The sequence below is a fragment of the Opisthocomus hoazin genome, chromosome 1 (genome assembly GCF_030867145.1).
Source record: "Opisthocomus hoazin isolate bOpiHoa1 chromosome 1, bOpiHoa1.hap1, whole genome shotgun sequence".
In the NCBI taxonomy this organism is placed as follows: domain Eukaryota; kingdom Metazoa; phylum Chordata; class Aves; order Opisthocomiformes; family Opisthocomidae; genus Opisthocomus; species Opisthocomus hoazin.
In genome coordinates, this window is record NC_134414.1 from 50,476,512 (window position 1) to 50,498,348 (window position 21,837).

Below are 21,837 nucleotides of genomic sequence, written 5' to 3' on the forward strand. Positions count from 1 at the left end.
TTTCTTTGTGATCTGGAGGATAGCGATGGGGATGAGCCCTGCAGCGGCAGCCCTGCTCCTCCCACCCCGTTCGCCTGCCAGAGATCTCTTGGCGCAGCCTCCCTGCTGCTTGCCTTGGAGCAGAAGCAGTTCTGAGGTCCAGCAAGGAAGGACAGGGAAGACTCAGCTCTTTCCTCTCCTCATGTCCATGAGGTTGCAGGAGTGGGAAAGGCAACCCTGCTCCGCTAGGACGTTGGAGGGAGAGCATGGACCGCAGTCTCACTTTCAATATGAGCATGGCATCTCATCTCCTTCTCAATGCTGGTTAGAGGGAGATGCTTTGGCAGCAGGCAGGGGGAAGGTTTTGTGGCTGATGATGCCCCATGGGGACCAGAAAGGCAGGTGCATGCCTGAAAGCATGCGGTATCATTTGTCATTCCTCCGAACAGCGGTATTTAAATGCCTGCTTGTGGATGACCTGCTTCCCACTGCCGGCTCTGTCTCTCCCGTGTTGCGACTTCGCAGAGTTTTTGGGTGCGGTTTGCTTTGAACTTTGAGGCAAAAATGAAATGCTGAACGGTAATCGCTCTGCCTAGCCAGCGTTCTGCGGTGTGTGTTTAATGTAAGTCTGTACAGTGTGGGAAACTCAAGTCGTGCTGGGAGCATCTGAAATGCTCTGTTGTTTCATCAGGCACGTCGTCTGGGGCAAAAAAAACAGCCTTTGCCCTGCCAGACTCCTTCCAACCTCCCCACCCCCTCCTACCGAAACACTTAGAAATAGTAATAACCTAGCAGAAATGAATTGCACTTGAATTTTGTGGTTAAGACTTCAGGCCTTATTTTTGTTGTGATTTAAAAGCTGTAATTCTGTGATGCTTATTCCAGCTTCAGATGCTCACAGAAATGCACTGATCGAGCTCTGTATTAAAATCATCTCGTTGATTTTTTTTTTTTTTTTTTTTTTTTTTGTCCATGTTATTCCTGTTAGTTCAGGAGCTTTCTCTTTTAATGGTCAGAAACCTTATGCTTTCTGCACAAATGTATTTGATTTGCCTGACCACGGACCCTAGCTTTTGAACTGGGCAGCTCTTCTCTCCCCTTCTGGTTTTGCTTCCCTTGTGCTGGTACATGGCAGCTGTATTGCCTCTCATGCTTCATTGTATTGATGTAACAGAATTGACTTCTCCAGTTCTCATTGTATAGGTCCCTTGTCTTCCCTCATCATCTTACTCCTATTTCTCTGCAACTCTGCTACCTTGAATATTTCATAAATTTAAATGGCCTGTCCTTATTTACAGAGATTGGGAACACCTTGGTGGCGGAGGAGGGTTGTGGACACAGCCATGGAACCCTTTTTTCTCAAGCATGTCGCTTGGGTGACTCGTCACCGGGAGATCGGTCTGGTGTACTGTGCTTCTCCAGGCTTTTGAGTTTTTGTGTGAAACATTTTTGTGCAGAATGATGAGATTCAGATTGCAGTATACCCTTTGAAGCTGAAGTGGCAACGACCATTAGTCTTATTAAAGTACAGTTATATTGGTAAAAGGAACATCGTGATGGCTTCTATATTTGAGTGCATTAATCACTGAACAATGTTCCTGTTCACATTTCTAATGATAAATCTAATTGCAAGGTTGATAGCTTGTCATTTTTTTTTTTTTTTCTGCTTATTTCTGTGGTGCTATTTAAAATTCATTTTCAGGTTCATTATTCTGATAGAGTTTAAAATGGCTGCTAGCTATTTTGAGACCTGTAGCCGTAGTGATTTACTACGGTGATTAGGGATGGTCAGAAATAACTTGGCAAGGAGAGTGTTTAGAAGTGCTGATTTGTTGAAATGATACCTTTTTGTGTCAATATCGAAACCTGAGCAACCTTTCAGGTAACCTCTCTTGATGCTCTGGGGGTCAGTTCCAGGGCCTGACCAGAGGAGAGCTGGTCTTGGGGCAGTCACCTGCGAGATGGCAGGCGTGATCAGACTGCTAGCTTGGGAGCCTGGGGGGAGGCAGATTTTGAACCATCTTTTATCCTGCACGCGAGCGCCGTGACTAGCTGCGTTCTGCCTCCCATCTTATCTCCCCCTGCCTCTGACCTGTTTCTGAAGGTCTTGACTCATGTCGGCAATGATGTTCTCGGGCAACGTAAGTTATATTTATCAGAAAGTTGGTGTTGGATAGGTTTAATTGCTGTGACACCTTCAAAATTAATTCTCTCGTGTGCTGACAGCTTGGTGGTTGTGCAGCTGAGCAGCCACTGATGAGCAACTCCTCTGCTTTGTTTTCATTGTGTTCGGGGTGTAGGCAGCATCCATTGCTCTAAATGTCTGACTCTTCTTCCTTGTTTACCTGCACAATGTGCTCACTTTCTGCCGTTCAGTTGACCTAACCTGTCGGTTTGGGAGTTTACTCTGCGTTTTGGCGATTGGTCAGACCAATCAGAGCATGTTGGTCGGCGCTGGCGTCACTTCGGTTCATCACCTTGCAACTACTTGTTCCTTCTGCTGTGCTGCTTTCTTCCTTTGCCTTACCTGCCAGCTTCTTGGACTCCCCAGACCCTTGAACGCTGACCTGGTAGCTGCATGTCTAATTGTTTAACAAGTAGTTTCTCTTCTTGCAGTGGAATTGTAGCCTGTGGCCTCTTCCATGCAGAAGAAATGATGCTTTTCAAGTCCGTGGGGTTTTGGTACTAACGTGACACTCAAATGTGAATTGAATAGAACTAACATGTTTAGCCAACTTTCTCTATGTTGCATGGAAAGGAAAAAGGGGCATTTCATAGAAAGGAAAAGTAAATGCCCCTCCTGAAGCTGCACCCCCACGCTCTACCTTGGCCACTTATGCAGGCAGCCCCTTGGGCACTGCAGGAGCTGATGCACAGGCAGGGGCAAAGTTGCCGTGTCCTCCATTCTTCCCAGCCCCCTCTGCTCATCTGCCACCACATCATACCATAGTTGTTGTGTCACCAGAGGGTAGCTTTAGACTAGGTGCAAGAAAGAAATTCTTCCCAATGAGGGTGGTGAGGCGCTGGAACGGGTTGCCCGAAGAAGCTGTGGGTGCCCCCTCTCCGGAAGTGTTCAAGGCCAGGTTGGGTGGGGCTTTGAGCAAACCTGGTCCAGGAAGGTGTGGTTCAGGAAGGTGTCCCTGCCCATGGCAGGGGGGTTGGAACTAGATGATCTGTAAGGTCCCTTCCAACCCAACCCATTCTGTGATTCTGTGATGCCGCTGTAGCAGAACACCCCCCCACCATGGCACATAGCGCATCAGGCTTTTGGGCGTAACCTTCCCTGTGTGAAACACTTGTGATCTTTCGGATGTGTTAACACGGAGCCCGCAGCCTGCATGGGGAGTACCTTGTTCAAATATTTTCCTTGAATGAAGCCATGTTTACAGACTGATAAGAAATACTAGAATCCTAGGGACCTTCAAAACAGAAGGTTGTGGGGATTCTTGGGTTGGCTTTACTTTTTTAAATTATTGGTTTTGCTTTTTAAAGTCTGTATTAGACACAGCTGCTGTTTTCTTCATGGATTTTTTTAAAAAAATTAATTTAAAATTGTCACATCCAATGAATATATGTAAAAAAAAAAAAAAAAAAAGAAAGAGTGTATTAAACTGCCAAAGCAGAGTTTTTCCATGCTGTGAAACTCTGATACCAGTACCTTGACTTACGAACCCTGTGAATGACAGGGCTGTACGTAGCTTGTGAATTAAGTAACTTTGTGTACCTTTTCCTGCGGCTTGCAGCTGAAGGGAGCAAGTGCGCAAGAGGGCACATTCTTTTGTTGTTGATAGCATTCCGCCTTAACGAGAAGGAATTTCTTGCCTATTGCCTATTGTTTATGAAGTGGAAAGAGGTCACAGGTTGTATAATCTCTATATGGTTGTATTTTTTTTTTTTTTTAATTTTAACCTTGTCCTTGTGAGTCGGTTGATCTGCAGCAGGTGCAGCGAGTGGGTGCTGTTATACACTGTACCTATATTTTGTTCTATATTGGTGCAAGTTGGGGAAGGGGGGCGGAGGGAGGAAGGAGAGCAACGCAAAAGAGAGGAAACCCCCCAAGTAAGGAAGCAGCAGCGCTGAATACGGTTTGGTTTCTGTCTCTCCGGGGCTTTGCTCAGCAACCAAACCCAGACTCCAGGTGCAGTATTCCCTTGTCGGTCTGTGAGCATAGAAACAGCGCGTCCCTCCTCTTCTTCCTCCCCTGCCAAGAGTTTCTGGGTGGTGAATGTCAGTAGCTGGAGTTATTTTTAAAGGCAAGAGGTGAGGCTTGTCGTGCAAAGCTGGGAAGAGGGCGTTTGTTTGCTGAGCAGAGCTGACATCAAAGTGGAGATTGCTGCCTGCTGGCTCGCCACTGCCTTGTGCCAGGTAATCTTTAACGTACCCCTCAGTCACCGAGATCGCAGCCCAGCCTGCCTGCGCGTATGAGAAGCGACCTGCGTTTATGATCCAGAAGATTGCTTTTTCAGTATTATTTCCGTGAGCTGGACTTTGACATTTAAAGGCTCACACTAATCATCTTGCAAAACCTGCTTAGTGCTTTTAACTAAGCAACTGCTTTCTACTTCTCTTCGCAGGATAATATAAATGTTTTTCTGAAAGCGTGTGAAAATATTGGACTGAAAGAAGCTCAGCTTTTTCACCCAGGAGATCTTCAGGATTTGTCCAATCGAGTTACAGTCAAGTGAGTTTTGTGGTTTTGTTTCTTCGTCCTCCCTCATAAGCTGTTTCACAGTCCTTTTCTTTTTTTTTTTTTTTTAATTGTTTGCTTATGGAAAATTCTTTTAATCTGGTATGAGCGGTTCTGAATACTGTGGTGAGGGTTTAAGCGTTGTTAGGGCTGGTAGATATGATTGCACAAATTTAATTTAAAAAATGAAGCAGTAGTATGCCTTCCAAGCAAACTAATTGTTAATGAATATTTACAGCATTTAATATATGAGACAGAAACTCTTTGGGTTATTTCAAACTGGGAGCAAAATTAACTGTTAAAGGATATTGAAAGCATTGCTTCCCTTTATGCTTTGAGATTTCTGAAGTAAAATCTGAAAGGCTGAGGTGATACCTCTGATACTTACCTGAAAGGCTCTGAGGCTCGGCTATGGTGTTCCTAAAGGATCACTGCTCTTGCCACTCCAGATATTACCCAGGTGCTTGTCACCAAATGTCACATCTCCTGTCAAGGGGGATGTGTGTGTGTGTGTGAGTAGAAACCAAGTGCTGAATTGCACAGGGGCAAGCTGTCATTTTTACAGAGAAAAGAATTTTCCTGTGAAGTAGCAGTGGTTTGGTTCTGGAATATAACCAGGGGATTCTCAAATTTCAGGACTGCTGTGTCTCCCGACAGGAGTTTTATTACTAGTTTCTGAGAGATTCAGGTGGAACTTTACCATATAGACACTTAACAGGTGTTTTAAGATAAATGGGTTGTGGAAAAATATTGTCTTGGGGCATCTTGCTTTGTTACAGTATTAGCTGGTTTTATTGTGTTGGTACAAAGGATGAATTTATTGTTAAGTCTCCAAAAAAAAAGAAAAGCTTTCATGAGTTTTGCTGGAAGCCTGTCAGGGTAAATGTTAAGAATTGATTCCTCTCTTAACTTACCAGTTTTATCAGAGGAATCGGCAGTAATCCTTCTGTAAATACAAGGAAAAAATATTGTGAAATGGCACATAACTGCTTTAATTAGAAAGAAATCTCTTGTAGGTGGATCAGGTGGTAGCATGTTGACATACTCTCTGCCTGGTTTCAGAATGAAAGTTTGTACCGTTTTGAGCTCTGATACTTGCGGTGGCAACGCGTTTTCCAATCTTTGACTCATACCCGAAACGTAATTTCTCACTAATGTGGTGTTCAGAGACTTGGCGCCTTTCCAGGGTGCCAGTTATTCTCCCCGCTGGTTCCTATGTCGTGCCAAAAGCTGGAGGGTTGGTAACCTCTGCCATGCCTTAATTATCTGCAGAAGCCTTGCTGAAGTTAGTTTGGCGGAGGTTTGCTCCAAGGGTATAGCTGGGACGGGTTGGAGGCAGTCAGGAGCTCGGTCTTCAGCAGCGTCAGTAGCGACAAGCTGAAACCCTGGGGAGGTCGAGTTAGCAAGTTGTTGACGTTAGCCGTGGTGTCCAAGTGAGGTCAGCCGTGGAATTCATCCAGTGGGTCTGTAACCAGGGTTTTTTGGGGTCCTTTCAGCTCCACCGGTTCCCTTCCTGGCTCTGGGAACAGAGAGTAAGGCTGGAATTTGAAGTCGTCGTAAGGCAGTGGGGGTTTTCCATCGTACCTACTTGGCAGTGGATTAATTAGTGGTTTTCAAAAACCCAGGTTTAACTGTTGAGCACTTCTTACGGACAGCAATGCAAGGGGTCTGGGTTAGAGTCAAAAGAGCTGCCAGCTGCATAGCCATGCTCTTTTAATTTGTTTCAATGTAAGTTTGATTTTCCACACGTTACATATCATATGACGCTCCCACAGTGTGCGTAAAATACTTAGAGTAATTCAAAACTTCTGTATCTGAGCATCCTGTAGAGTGGTTACCTAACTATGCTAGCACATTTGGACGTGTTTAGGAGTTTGGGGAGGGACAGGAGGGAAGTTTTATTACAAGAAATGAAGGAAATAAGTTATATGAAGATAACTTTCTTCATTGAAAAGTTAATTGCATGTCACTTGATTACTCAGAGGGCAAGCTAGTCTTTAGAGGGTTTCCAGAGAAAGTCTATGTGTGTGAGGAGAGAAATGCTGTCTGATGAGGAATTTTGTCTGGTCTCTTTTTTAATTATTATTATTTAATAGAAATAAGTAAGTTCATACATTCAAGCTGAATTACAAATGTCCTCAAGACTTGCAGGATGCCAGGCCTCAGAAAAGGGATATTGTTTCCTGTCTTGCTTTCATGTTATCCTCTGTTAACCTTGGGCTCAGTGTTAAAAGTAAATAATTTCTTGTCACAAAGAGGGAGAACTTTTTTTTTTATATGATGATTTTTATAAAAGATCGCATTTTGTTTTTGGCTTTCTAACATTCCTAAGCAGATTCATTTTGCTGCTGTCACCTGAGGCTAATTGCCTGCATCTTAAACCAGCTGCGATAGGTTGGACGGGATAACATTAACGCGTGCCTGAAGCAGTGTGTATTTTGACACCTCGGCAGTATTCCCGTCTGCTGCTGTTGCACCACCGTTGGAGCATGCTTTTTATCTACCCAAAACAGATTAAATAAACTGTTGGATGAACAGTCGGCTTTTCAGGCTGGGATGGCTGAGAACAGTGTGCTGGTAGGATACATGTATTGGGATACACGTAGATAGTGTAGTACGTGGAGATAGTGTTAGGATACATGTGTCAGGATACATACGTACATACATACATGTATGTAGGATACATTGGGGGGTAGGGCTAGATGACCTCTAAAGGTCTCTTCCAACCCAAAGCATTCTATGATTCTATGTATGTACTGCCGGGCATAAGAAAATACCTATTTTTCCACATAGAAGGCAAATCGGGCAAGAGGAAGGCACCACAAAAAGGCGGGGTCTGCTTCTGTTGCTACAGAGGACATGAGAGTTGTAATCTTAGGTCAGAGCAAAACCAGTCTCTGACACTGACTCGGAGGTTGCATCTCTGTCCCTGACGTGCCTGGCCTTCTGTAGACTTGTCTAATGGCCCTGATGCCTCTGGTGCTGAGAGGGTCCTGTGGCAGGACCACTTCCCCTCTGAAGACAGTGTGCTCCATGGAGAGGTGTTCCCTCCGTTCCTCCTGTCTCTGCTGCCTGGCACTTGTGGAGGGGACCTTCTCCATCCTGCCTTGTGGGAAACCCGCACACTCTTAGGCTGTTGGCATCTTAGACTGCCATCCTGGTCCTGTCCCACCTGGGCGGGCTGTCTTCCCAGCAGGAAAAGTTATTTTCTCCTCGCTTCTGATCGTGCTTGCTGCCTTTCAGTGTACCTTTGCTGGTAGTGCTCGGTCTGATCAACAACAACGGCAAGCCGTTAAGAAGTACCAAGCTCTTTATTTGTACTTTGTGTGATGTGCTTGTGTTGTCTGAGTTAAGGTATAGACCCTGTGTTCCTCGTGGCTTGCCAGAAGCTGCACTAAGAAAATCATCGTCTTGTCTGGTAAGGAAGTTGCAACTTTCACTTGTATTTTGTTTTGTGTTGCAACTGAGGTGATGCACAGGCATAATGTGAACCCTCCTCTGTAATTACTACTAGTATCTGGGACGGGAGAGGCAAGAATCCTCTTAAATATCCAGACTCTTAGTTCCAAGTGATTATGTGATTATCCTTTTTGCAAAGAAAAAGCTCCTTAAAATTTTGTTGTTGAGAAGTTTGTATGAAGAGTGCTGGTTAAAATTACTGGTTGCTGTTCGAAACCTTGCAATCTTTGTGCTTTGCCAGATCAGCGATCAGATTAGTAGTCGGGTGATGTGGAAAAATACACTGGCATGGATGGTTTCTTTTCTGCCAGTGAAAATGGGAGTGTGGATTAATGGCTGAGATTTATAGTTCAGTCTTTCTGTAAATCTGCAGAAGTTATTGCTTAATGATATAGTACAGTAATGTGTCATGTGTTCCAATAAAGATTATCCAGACGGATTTGTTCCTCGCATACCATGTTCAGCAGTCATGTGCCTGTCTTTTGTTTCGTGGCTAGTTATTTGTGTAAATGCACGTGTGTCCCTCTTCAGTTCTTTCAGTATATATGATTTTTTTTTAGCCTAGAATTTTATTATTTTTAAATCAGAGGAGATGGTATTTTAAAGCCCAGCAGCTTAGAGGGTTATTTTTTTTTAATAGTAATGCAAGGTTGGCTTGATACTTTGATTATTATCTTTTTTTTTTTTTTTTTTTTAGTTTATCAAATTGAGAATGTAAGAGGAGCTTAGTGACTCTCAGTTGTCAGCATGGTTACTATTTAAAAACATTAAGCACTTCCTCACCCAGCTCTTTAGAGGTGACACACCCAGTTATTCCCAGCTGTGGAGGGTTCTTAGTAAAATCATGCCATGGAGTTAAAAATGAGAGTTTTTTTAGGCAGACATGAAACTGGTATTCTGATGGGATGTGTTACCCCCATCAGGAGATAATAAAGGAGGCAGCCTGAACAAGCAGATGGATGACATAATTAAAATTTGTCTTGTCTTTCAAGCAAATTATTTCTTCCATCTGAAAACAAATCTAATTCTGTAAAATGAGGTATCTACTTAAAGAAACTTATTAAATACTAATAATAATCCAAACAGTGGTAGTTTAATAGATGAAAATATTAAACTAAACAAAAAATTATGAAACAATTCACTGCCTTATTCCTAAATCGCAAACTTTTTTTAAGGCTACCACAAGCCCCTGCATCTTGATGTTGAAGTTTTACTATATTAATTTCATTCTTCAATAAAAAATCAAATCAAAATACTTGGCTTCTATTAACATTATTACTGAAGGGTTATATTTAGAGTAGGTCTTGAATGAAACTCAAAAATTGTCTCCAAAGATAGCTGAAAGTATCTCAGCACCTTCCAGAGCTTGGTATTTGGATAAGGGCCTTCAGCTTCATTGCTGCTCTGTACTTTTTTGCATATTCTCTATCAATTGTGTATGCAAAATGAAGTGTGAATCGTATAAAGCAAATGGAAAACCCTGTCAGAGAAGTCTTGCTGAAGTGGGATTAAGTGCATACACGAGATGAAATAATGGCGCTCTGACTCTCGCTCTGGCACTTCTAACTTCTGGATAGTTTTTCACTTATCAATTTAATGCTTCTTTAGCACAATTATTTTTCATGATTTCTCAGAGTAAAAATCAACCCTGGAAAAATTTGAACGCCATGCTTTCTGTAGCATAGATAACTAGAGCCAGCTGGTGAGAAGTAACAATTGTTACCTGTCGTGTTTATCCTTCTGTTCATGCATTTCAGAGCCTGAGTTTTGAGACAGCCGCTCCAGTTCTGAGATAATACTTTCTGAATTTAAAATACCCCCAAAAAGTTATTCAGAGATTAGAAGCTTTTAAAATAAAGCCTGAGAAAATGAAATAGTTGCTAAGTGATGAAGTTTTAGGTATACATTCTGCATCTCTTTGTCTGTAGGGAGCAGAATATGTTTCATGGGGTTTTCTTCTAAACTATTTTAAGCATACGTACAGAATCACTGCCTGCCATGTCACCACTATTGTCCCTGACTAAGCAACCATCTCTTTTAGAGGCTGTTGAAAAAGAAGCCTTCTAACACCAAGTTAAGCCAAATACGGAGCATCCTCTGGTACCTACCTTCTTTATCCCATAATTTGGATTACAGTAACACCAGTGCTTCCTTTCAGTGACGAAGTTGCCTCACTTGTTGTCTTGGGTGCAGCCACTAAATGTGCAGATAAAACAGGGTTCCTGAAAATAGCAGCGAAGCAGTAGCAGAGAGGAGTTGAATGCAGATGTCGCCTCTTCCAGTTCTACGCTCAGTCCTTTTGCAACTTCCCATTCTTCTTGTGGTAGGAAAAGAACTGTAGATTTTAGTTTCTAATTAGAAAAGAGACGTTTAATTTTTTTTTTTTTTTTTTTTTTTTTAAGGTTGATAGTTTCTCATGACTCTCATGTTCTTCCTGTCTAGTCCTGGGGAATATGCCGGGTTTCCTGATTCCACTTGTGTTTCCTGCTCAGGGAGCTTTCTTCTGCAGGGTCAACAAAGGCAGAGTGAAACTTCTGTTCTACAGGGTGAGCCTTACCACTCCCGAATAGATCGCTGAAGAAAGCAATTTGCATAGAAACGACTGAAAAGATGGTCTTTTTGAGTGGAGAATTGTTGTCAGTGCTCTTAGAAATCTGGTTTTTGGAGAGCTTTAATTGTGAAAGCAGTACCACTTCCCAGCCTTAGAAGGAATTTTTTAGAGTTTCTTTGGCAGTGACACTCAGCTCTTTGAATAACACTCAGCTCTTTGAACTGTCTGGCGAGGTGCTTACCTGAAAGCTTGAGGTGTCATGATGAGATACTCTTTTGGGGCTTGTATCTCGTTTTGTGCCTTGGGAAAAGCTGCCATATTTTGCCCAAAGGAGGCAGAGTCAAGAGAGACACAAACCAGCCACAAATTGTCTTGCACTGTCAGAGACACACACAGATGCTGCAAGTCAGTTTGTGGTCAGGTAGCTCAGAGCTGGTGTTTGCTGTTGATAGCACTAAATTTGTAGTTGGATCTTCTTCCATATCGAATGTATTTGCAAAGTTGCTACATCTTCTTGATAACTTCTTTGCTCAAGAATCTCATGCTTATAATAAGAGTGTGTGGTGGAGCCGAATCTGAATTTGCTGTACTGATTTTTTACAAGAAACACACGTTTTAATGAGTTGAAAAATCTAGCTCTAATTTGGCTTCAAAAAAAGAAAAAAAAAAAAACATAAACACCCAAAACACACAACACGGAACCACCCTTTCCTGCCTTTTAATTTTGTGTAGAATAGAAAGTTGTGAACTGGATGAAAGCCAAGTCCTTCAGTGCAAGAAGTAGGATAGTAGGTAGCCAAAACTTACACCTGTGTAAGGTCTCCAGCTTATACTTGTGTGGCTGAAGGGTCAGTTACCCCAAAGGCTTGGGCATAAAGGTTTAAGAAACTGTCTTTGAATTCAAGATGAAATGAAAGGAATAAAAGACAGTGTTTTGTGGGTCTTGAAAGCTGAAATTAAAACCATTTAACTAAAATTTAATTAGAACAATGAATGCTGCTTTTTTTTTTTTTTTATATCCAGGGAAATAACATTTCTTACACATGTGGTTGTAATAGGCTTTTATTGTGGTAACTGAGTTTCCTAGTAACACCTCCCCTGAAACGGAGAAGTGCCCTGACTTCAGAATGACTCCAGAAATGTTCCTATGACTTTAAGTGTGGAAATTCTCTTTTCACTATGGACATTTTTCATAGAAATGGGTAATATTTATAGCAGATAATTTTCCTGGGCATAGTCATATTCTAAACTTTGAAATTGCTGTATTTGTTTTGTTTACAATATAACTAATTTCAAGATCATTCATTTTACACGTTGAACTCTTATTAATACTGATGACAGTTATGGAGAGGTAAAGAAAATGAAAATAGAATGTATTTTATCAGTTTTGTGAAACTGTTGTGCTTGGTGTAAAACATTCGTGCTCATGTCACAAATTTGCATAACCTTTAAATAATTCCAGTAAAACCGTTGTAGGCAATAAAATATGTTGCAGACTTTGGACCATACCTGCTAGAAATTTACCTCCAACTCTTCACTGTAAACTCTATAAAGTGTTGGGTGTGGTGCTGTTTAATTGTTCTACTTCATCTGTGAAGTTTCTGATCATGAAGAGGAATGGTAGAGATTATTCTTTTTTTTTCTCTGTTGAGTAATTTAACAGTTAATAACTTACACTTCCTTTATGGGATTATATTCTTGATAGTGTTTGATTTACCATTTATCTATTTTGTGAAGATGATTCTACTGTAAGAATGATAAACTTTTGAAGTTGTATACCTGTAACTACAAGTGTACAGAAGGAGTCTGAACAGATACGGAAGAAAAGACATTACTGTGCCAGTTGTAGCAAAAGCAGTTTGGCTACCTTTAGTGACATGGATCTGTAGGCTTATACTGGAATTGAAATAGTCATGCTACAAAACTGAATGCGTTGCTGCAGGAGGTTATAGTAGATTTCTGCTGAAAGGTGTTGGTATGTTTGAAGTCCTCATTTTTGATCCTCTCACAATATCTTTGGAGTAACTTTTGTGGGGGTACACACTCGTTACGAAGTCTTTACAATGTTTTTTAATGCTCTTTTGCTTTGTAGTAAGAGAAATGTCTCTAATCTTTTAGGATTCTCATGGGAATCCATCTAGACCATAGGCACCTGTATTCATTTTAAGCATGCACATCAATCCCCTAACATCCTAGGATTAAATGCAGTTTATAAAACAATGCAGTAGAGAGAGGAGAGCAATTTGGATGAGTAGCAGTGAGTTATGAAAGAAGGTAAAGAGAAAACCTGCATTTTTTTTTTTTTTGGTGGTGATTTTTTTTTTATACAAAAAAGTGCTTGTGTCTGAAGTTGGAAGTTGAAGGACTTCAGAAAGAACATGCTTGTGTGGCCATAATATCAATTATACAGAACACATATGCAGGTTCACTATCTTATTACTTCTAATTGTATTTTACCACTAAACTGCTGAAGTTCAGTTAGCTTTTCTGTAGACAGATAACTCAACAGGAAGAGCTTGTATGTTTAAATCCTGGAGGAAGGTGACTTCTGGAAGTTTTCCATGGTTACAGGAGTTTGTCAGTTAACCACACTCTGTAAACAGAGAAAGTAAAGCTGAGCAGTGTATTGACAGTTCTGGATCCTTCTTCATACAAAATCCTGCTTTTGGCCATATTTATTCCTGAGCTGTGATGAATACTATTGTGACAGTGCTTTCAGAGATTTCACCTCTAATTGTTATTACTGCTCAATTGGAGCACTCATAGTATCCTTCAGAGTGGCATTAACACAGTAACAGTTTTTTGGTTTTGTTTTGATTTTTTTTTTTTGCTGTGAGTACTACAGAATGTAATTGGTAATGCAATAAAAAAATTCAAATATTTTTAGAAAGTGCATGTCAAGAGGGTTGTGGGGTTGTTTTCATCTTGTCACTGAAACCAGTTAAATGAAATAATGTCTCGCCACGTGGTTAGAAGACAAGAAGGCCGGGGGGGGGACTGAAGAGTGCTGGGTAGCAGACATGCTTAACCACACAAAGGCATGATCTTTTCATGTTTATTTTAGGTGATAGAGATCTCTTATCTTTAAGAAACAAAAGGAAAAAAAAACCAACAACAACAAAAGAAAACCCAACTGGAGAACTCTTCTCCGGGCTGAACAAGCTGGACGATCAATCTCAGGATCTCTAGCCCTGACCGTCCTGGTGGCTTCCACTCAACTTGCTCCAGTTTACCAATGTCTTTCCTGTACTGGGTGACACCAAACTGGACTCAGCAGCATTATAAACATGGCATAACGAGCACTGAGGAAAGGGGGGGGCGGTGATCAGGTCCAGCAGCCTTCTGGCCACGCTTCATTTTGTACAGCCCCAGGTGCAGTTGGCCGGCTTTGCTGGGGTCTGCTGTTCAGCCCAGTGGGACCCCCGGGCCTGGCTCCCCACCCCGCTCTGCCATCGCAGGGGTTAGTCCATCCCGGGGACAGGTCTCGGACTTTGTCCTCGTTGAAAGTCGTGAGGTTTCTGCAGAGCCAGTCCTCCCGGCAGCCGTGCCCTCCGGCCTGTCGACTGCACCCTCTCCGCGCTCCCGTCTGCTCAGGGAGGGAGCGCGGTATCAGAAACTGACTCAGAAAGAAAAATTTCGAAAGCCTTTGCAGCCAGTTGCTGGGACTAGAGTGAGACGGTTGACTAATGCGGATGATATTTCCTCTTTCCTTTCCCTTCTAGAAAAAACGTCCTGCAAATGTAAACACGTACACACCTTTGAACCCAATACGTACAGATATGCATCAACTGACGTGGATTCCAGTGCGTTATACGATAAAATATTTAACTGGGGCGGGGAAAGGGAGGTTAAGTTCAAAATACTTCTGCTTTTGCAAAGGCTATTAAATTACAGACAGCCACTTGTGCCCCGTGAATAAACGCTGAAATATGCTTGTCAGATTTATGATGCAGTAATGTATTCTTCTTAACTCGGTGACCTGATGTTTGTGAGATGCTCTCAGCTGTGATCGTTTTCTGGGGTGAGGGATGTACTTGGGAAAGCGCTAGCTTAAAATGCCTGAGTTGACAGAAGGCACAGTATATTTATGCACACTTTGGCTTGAAGATGCAATGTATTTTTATCACAGATCAATGCAGTTAGGGAATTGCTTTCACAATTCCACAATCTAATCCTAATATGTCCAAATTTTCCAGTGTCAACTACTCTATTAAACACCTTTTAGTAGTTGTTTGCAGGTTAATTTTTCAGAAACTCTGTTCTTTTTTTTATGTATGAAATAGAAGAATAACTTAGACTACTTCAGTGGGAACAGGAAAATCAGAACAATTCTAATTTTGTGTACAAAATGATGAGTTCTGGAGTAGCCGATACTGCTCAGGCTTGTGATAATGGCATTAGGAGTTCTGTGAGAGTGTTGTGAAAGCATCTGTTCAGTGTTCAGTGCCAGTCCAAGAAAAAAAGAGAACAAAACCAGCAATAATAAAGAAACCCAACCCACCAAAAAAAGATACCCCAGAAAATCCCACCCAGAAACAAAACCCTAGGCATTGTTAAGAAGTATTAGGAATAGGAAAAAAAATGGCACATCACTGTGCTGCTGTGGGTAATCTGGAATTTGCTGGTGTTGTAAATACTATCTGAAGCTTTGGACTTTGATCACCTTCCCTTTCCTCATTTTCTCACTTCACCTTCCCAAACTCCCCTAAAATCAAATCTCTGGAACTGGAATAGCTTCATCCTCATAGCATTTCTCTGACCAAAGGTAGGAACAGCTTCTGCTGCAGGTTTAGTTAAACATGCTAGGAGTCCTGAGCCTGAGAGAGAGATGATGAATGGAGAGGTGGACAAAGCGGCAAGCTTAAATAAACAAAGAAGAAAACTCCAGCAGATGTCATGGACTAAGTAGTGCAACTAGTCACTGTGTCCCATGTTATACGAATAATCAATGAACCAAACGAAGGGGCAGTAGGCTTCCTTGTCAACAGATGCTGTGGATGATAGGAGTTTACTTGAGTTCAAGGGATAGTGGAGGAGTTCACAGAAGGGAAATCTGTGAAGAGTTACTTAATACGGGAAACTACATCTAGCTTGGGAAGTCCCTGAGGGAGAAGCATCTTGCCTGCTCTGTTTTTACTTGTCCTTAGGCAACCACTTGCGGTTGCACAGGAGGATGGGATCCTGAGCTAGAGAGGGTTTTGATCTGGCCCCATGTGGACATTCCTGTGTGTGGTTTTCAAAAGGTCACATCCAGTGAAAACTACGTTTAACTTCTGTAGATCTATGATAACCTCCTCCAAGAAGCAAAACCAAAGGAAAAAATCAGACACAAATTTTGTGGAAGCAATTCATTTGGTGTGCTAAATCAATCAAGCAATCTACCATTGTTAAGCTTTAGCAAGCATGGAACATTGTATGCAGAGGTATCTGAAAAGATGAATAACATGATGGTAGGTCTCTTAATCTAGACCAGTATCTGACTGCTGCTGTATGTGACCAGGCTCTGCTATCATGGGGAAAAATGTTATTATGACTTCTTAGGAATTTAAAATTTGATGGGTTTTCATCGAGGCATTTTAAATTTTAGTGAAAGCTTCATAAGAATAATAAATAAGAATGGCTGAAATTCTCTTGAAATAAGCTGACACATGTATTTGCATATACTATATTTAGCATCATTACTTAAAACCTACTTTTGCTCTAAAAATATCAGTTAGTTTAAGAGGTTTTGTTACTGATTCTGGCACGGATAATATAACTGTAAGATCACACATCAGATGGTTATGCAGAAGGCACTCCCACCCAGACTGAATAAGCGCAGAATAAGATGCATCAGTAACGATACTCCTCTGCTATGCTTATCCTGCAAAACACTCGCTTTCTCTGTGCAAAACACTTTATTCCTTGAAATGTGAGCTCGCCTCCTGCATTGAAAGTCGACTGCTGTTTAGAAATCATATAAAAGTCACTCAGCACTGGTGTTTTACTCGTATTTGCCATTACATTGCGATGTTTTTGTTCCTTCAACAAGAAAAAAATTCTCTCGCAGAAGGATACTTTTTATAAACAATATTTTGTCTTTCTGAAGCATTTTCCTCTTTGAGCTGAGACCAGTTTTTGTAGTTTAATTCAGTCTTCTCTACTACTGTTTGAATAATTTGTGAATGTGTTCAACAAGCTAGTTTGTTTAGTTATTGAATAACCCATACAGAAATCTCCGGTTATCCAGGTAGCGTAGTCAGTCTAGGGTGGGTGATCATCACCAAAATGATGTGACTGCATTTGTCAATTACTTCTTCTATTTTCTGTTCCATATGCTTTTTCATTGATTGGTTAGGATTTTAAATCTGTGAGCCCAGAGACTGATGGCACCAAACAGCCTGAGTCCGCGTGTCCTTGCTCTGCTTGCTTGGGTACCACGTGAGCGATGGGTGTGGGGCAGCTGCCCTCAGCTGCGCACCAGGCTGCCGGCACAGGAGGACACGTCGGCTCATCGCCCGGCTTGCCAGCGCCGCTGTGGAAGAGTGTTTATTCAGTTTATTCAGACTCTCAGAATAAACTAAGGCAGGTACTCCATGCTTGTGCTGTGTTAGGTACCTGCCAAAGCTGCTTGATAAACTTCTGTTCTTTAATGGACAGCCTGAGTTTTATCGGGAGAAAAGCTGGAATGAAGGACTGCTGCTTCTTGGCTTTCTGAGAAAGTGTATTTACACGGTGGGGCACTGCATTGAGAAGGTAGTGGGGAAGCTGTAAAAACCAAGGAGAACCCAAAGAAGATTCAAAATCCACTCTCAAACCAGAGCTTAATCTGAGCAGTTGTGAAATCTTCACTGAACCCAAATTTGTACTGAAATAGGACTGAGAAGAGACAGGAAATGTTAATCTTAAAAATGAGCTTAGTACATGGAATGAGTTCATTTCTTAGCACCTTTTTTTTTTTTTTGTAGCCTTTACCAAATGGTGATTTTTAGAGTGAAAAAGTGCAATGGCTTGAAATACTGTCTAAATAGAAATACAAACTGAGCATAACAGCATGGTTCTCTCAAGCAGCTCAAGTACAAGCACATAAGTGGAAATGTTGAAGTAGGTCAAAAAACAGTGAATGCTTCTTCCCAAGTAGCATAGTGTGTGAAGAAGAAAGGAGTCCATGGGTGCAGGTATTACATAGCTTCTCTTCATTTTACTTGATCAAAGGTAGGTCTGCACGCTAAGGTGTGCTGGGCTGGCTTAACGCCTGAGCCGTGGGCACAGCAGCCTCTTCTGCTAATGCTACGAGCCCTGACCCAGAGCTGTGTCCAACCACAGCGCATCTGCAAGCGTGTCTTGTAGGCAGCTGTGACCGTGTCCTGCTGGGGTAGCACCATGTCACAGCTTTCTCCTTTGCCCGTCTTTCCCCTTCTGCAACAGCTTTAGCATTTCTGTACCATGCTGCTTGGAGTAGCCGTCTAACCTGAGCGCTGGCTAAATTACTGTGTTCCTCTACAGAACTTGTTAGAGGACAGTATAGCAAGGAAAAAATAGATTGCAGCAAAATTTGATTCAAAACTAATGTGAAAGAATCAAGACCTTTGTTTCTTTTATGAACTGTGATGGAGAAATGGATCGCAGATGGTCACTAGCATTAGAGCAGCATTGCAAGTTGCTGTTAGCATCACCGAAATGCCTTTTCTCCCTTTCAAATACAACACTTCAGACAGCACAATGGTTTGCATTTGTGTACATACAGATTTTTTGGTTTTTTTTTCATGTCCAAGATGAACCTGAATTCAAAATTTCTATATTGGCTTAATTCCGGTTCAGCGGAGATGGAGAAGCACTGAACACTGGAAATTTCTTCTTGTCTCCTGTTGCCCAGGAATGTGTTTGTGTGGTTTCCATCATGTAAAAATGACACACTGCTGTCTGATCAGTCAGAGGAGAGAGAGAAGCTCGCTTTTATCTCCCAGGGAAGGAATCTTTTTGATGGACATGCACCAAAGGCACGCGTACCTTACTTAGAGAAGGAGCTTTTGTCTGCAGAATTTTTGTCAGAAAAGCAAATATGTTTAAGCTCCTAGAAACTGTTTGGTCAAGCTTAATTGCGTGTAGGTTTTGGCATACAGCATTTAATGGAACATGTTCCTGTTATTTGTGCATCTGTAGTCACAGGAGAGACTGGGTTCCTTGTAAGCTGAAATAAGAAGCAGTGAAAATGGTGGAAGAAAACTGCTAAGCAGTGTTTTTTCTGCCTTTACCCATGAGGGACTCCTTCAGCTAATTACCTCAGGTTACTTCAGCTCTTGGTACTGTGACTTCTTTGTTAATGCTGTATGTTTAATTATGAAGACTCCCTACAGTTTCAGAAGTAGTGTATTAGTATTAATCTTTACCTGTAAAATATTCTACAATCTGCTTTAACTGTAAATGAAGAAGGGGTGGCAGCATCTCAGTTTCTAGTTTTTTGGCCGTAGGTGGTCTGCATGCCACCACTGCTGTCGTTCGGAATAGCCTTTTGATAACTCTCCAGCAAATTTGGGATACCCAGCGAAGATGCTTTCTCGCTGTTTTCACCCTCCATTACTCAGCCGTCTCTGCCAGGCAACTCGCAAAACAAACAGCAACACCGGGTCAGCCTCAAAGAGCACACGCTTTGAAGTGGAGGGCAGGTGACGGCTGTAAAAGGTTAGACTTTCACGGTATTATAAAAGGTAGCTGTGAAGGTTTCTGTGCATTTGCTTATTAAAGTGTGTAATGCCCTGATCTTTACATACAAAAAATAATTAGTGGATAATTATTAGAAAAAATTACCTTCTGCTTTCCTTGGTGGTGGCGGGTATAGCAGAAATGAGTTTATAGCCAGGATTTGAAAGCATGTGGCTTTTTTTTTAAGTGAGGGTCAATACAGCAAGATACAGGGACAAAGACAAGAGTCTAAGACAAACTGGGTACAGATGGTCGACTTAAAAGCCTGGAAGAAGAGAGGGGGCAGAGAAGGAAGTTCGCTCATTAAAGCAAGTTGCAGTCCATTCTAGTCTTTGTACCTGCAATAAAATTAATAAGTATTTAAGAGTAAATACTATGATATTCTGTTCATTGTATAATTATATGTTTAATTTTTCACAGAGAATTGCTTTTTAGGTTTGACTAAAGCTCTCTTGCCACTGGTGGTACTCGCTGGCCGATCTTCAACTTGTGAAAGCACTTGGGCAAGGCTCGGTTGTAGCCATGAAACACAGGATCCTCTGTGCAAGCCAAAATGAGCAAAAATAAAAGCCTTTTTGAAGAAAGCAGAATTTCGAAACAGTTTTTATTTCTGTAAGTTGCTCTGGAATCACGAGCATGTCAGTGAACATATTATTGAGGGGAATTGGTATGACACTCAAAATGAGTGTATTTGAGATTTTACACGTTGTAAATCAGCACAGAATGTATTAAATGTGCATTTATATATTTTTCAAAGGCCTGCTTACTTCACATCCAATCTGCTTATTTCTATGCTATTAGCATTCAGCAATGCTAAAATTTCAAAGTCACCGCTTAAAAAGAGAAGCAGTTTGGGAATGCTTTTGACAGGAATTTTTTTTTTTCTCTTTATGATGATTGATACCTCTGTGCTTTTAATTTATTATTCTTTTCCTGGTGGATTTCCTTTTTGAAGCATTGACTGGTTTTTTGTTGGTAACTTTGTTATACAAAAAAGTTCAAGTATATTCACCTGTGTACCTATCCTGTGTCTGTTAGCATTTTTCCTTCAGGAGCTTAAGTAATAACTATGTTACTTTTAATAATAGTGCAAATAATCACATACTTGACCTTCTGTCCAGAGTTCATGCAACAGTTCTGAATTTCTTTCCCTAGCAAAACCTTCCACAGATTCTTTCCTACCTGAAAAATATTTTGGGGTGCATACTTTTACCTGCACTCAGTGTGCTGTTCTCCAAGCGAAGAGCTTTAAATGCAGTCTGTCAGAGGACTTCACATTCATCTGCCTTCTCTTTAAGCAACAAATACCTGACTACTGCAATGGTTCTGAATCAGTGTCTTCCAATAAGCATCAAACAGATGGCTGATTTGTTATATCATGAGCTGTTTTTGATAGTACCATTTATGTTATTAAAGATGAGGCTTGCATAACTTACACTGCAGTATAAGCTATTTTTGAGTGTCTTAGAAAACTTGTATACTGTACTACTCTGCCACAGATGTATTTCCTTGATGACAAAGACAGTTGCATGTCTTTGTACCTTCACTTGCTAAAAAAAACCTACAACAGTGACTTTTTTTATTAACTTTATTTCAAAACTGTATACTGTTGCAGGTTAATTGGGCCACTAACTGCATCTACACTGAAATGTAGAGAGGACAATATGTTAAGAGCACTCCCAACTATTTTTTCATGGCCTGCTCCACCTATCTAATGCTATGCAGCAGGAAAATGAAAGTATATTGCAAAAAAAGTTCAGTGTTTTGTGGCTAATGTGGTCAACAGTTTGCCATCCGGCAACCAAACACGACGGTAATGCTCAAGGTTGTCTCCCATGTATGCTATCTGTGGGTCAGAGGGTGAAGGTATTTCCATCCCGTTCCTTTCTCCTGTACCATATGGTGGTTGCCTTCCTGTCAAGGAGCAGCTGAGTTTTGCTGCAGTTTGACAGCCTTTTCCTAAACCATCAGCAGAGATGGATTTATCTTCTCCTCATTGGAAAATGCTACTGGTTATTCCTCCATTGCACTGAGTTCATTTCTGCCTGTAGCTCTGTTAGCCTGGAGGTGAAAAGAATGAGGGGAGACCTTGAAAGTTATTCTGAGTCTCACTGTTGCAATAAGCACATTGGTTATGAGACCTCTGAGATGGCTTCCTGTGTCATTCTTCCCCAGCTGTAGTTTGTTTCAGGTAGGCTGTGCTAGAATTAAATGTAATCAAGAGGAAACATCCAATTAGTTTTAGGGAACTGCCTTTGCATTTGTTACCCTGTCTAGATTATCAGTCTTAACTGGGGGATAATGAGGTCTTTTCACTGAGTTGTAAAACAGTGAATATAATGACAGCACTGTTGTTGTTGGGTTTTCTGAATCGGAGGGCTAAAAATCTTGTGATCAAAAGGGCTGCTTCTGTAGGCACTTCCAAGGTAGCGTGTCTGGATGTAGCGCTCGCTAAGGCCATGTGCCTACTACCCCTTAT

General features: G+C 41.5%; 1 protein-coding gene across 8 annotated transcripts in view; it reads left to right on the forward strand.

The window, feature by feature from the left end:
• Positions 1-21,837, forward strand: part of LMO7 (LIM domain 7) — a 135,774-nt gene that overhangs the window by 56,215 nt on the left and 57,722 nt on the right. For 7 of the 8 annotated variants that reach the window (XM_075423129.1, XM_075423198.1, XM_075423138.1 and 4 more), the window contains exon 4: positions 4,554-4,660. In XM_075423129.1, coding sequence (XP_075279244.1) covers positions 4,554-4,660 — 107 coding nt within the window. Of the gene's footprint in view, positions 1-4,237; positions 4,345-4,553; positions 4,661-21,837 lie in introns of those variants that run through there. The other variant, XM_075423165.1, reaches the window with a different exon arrangement.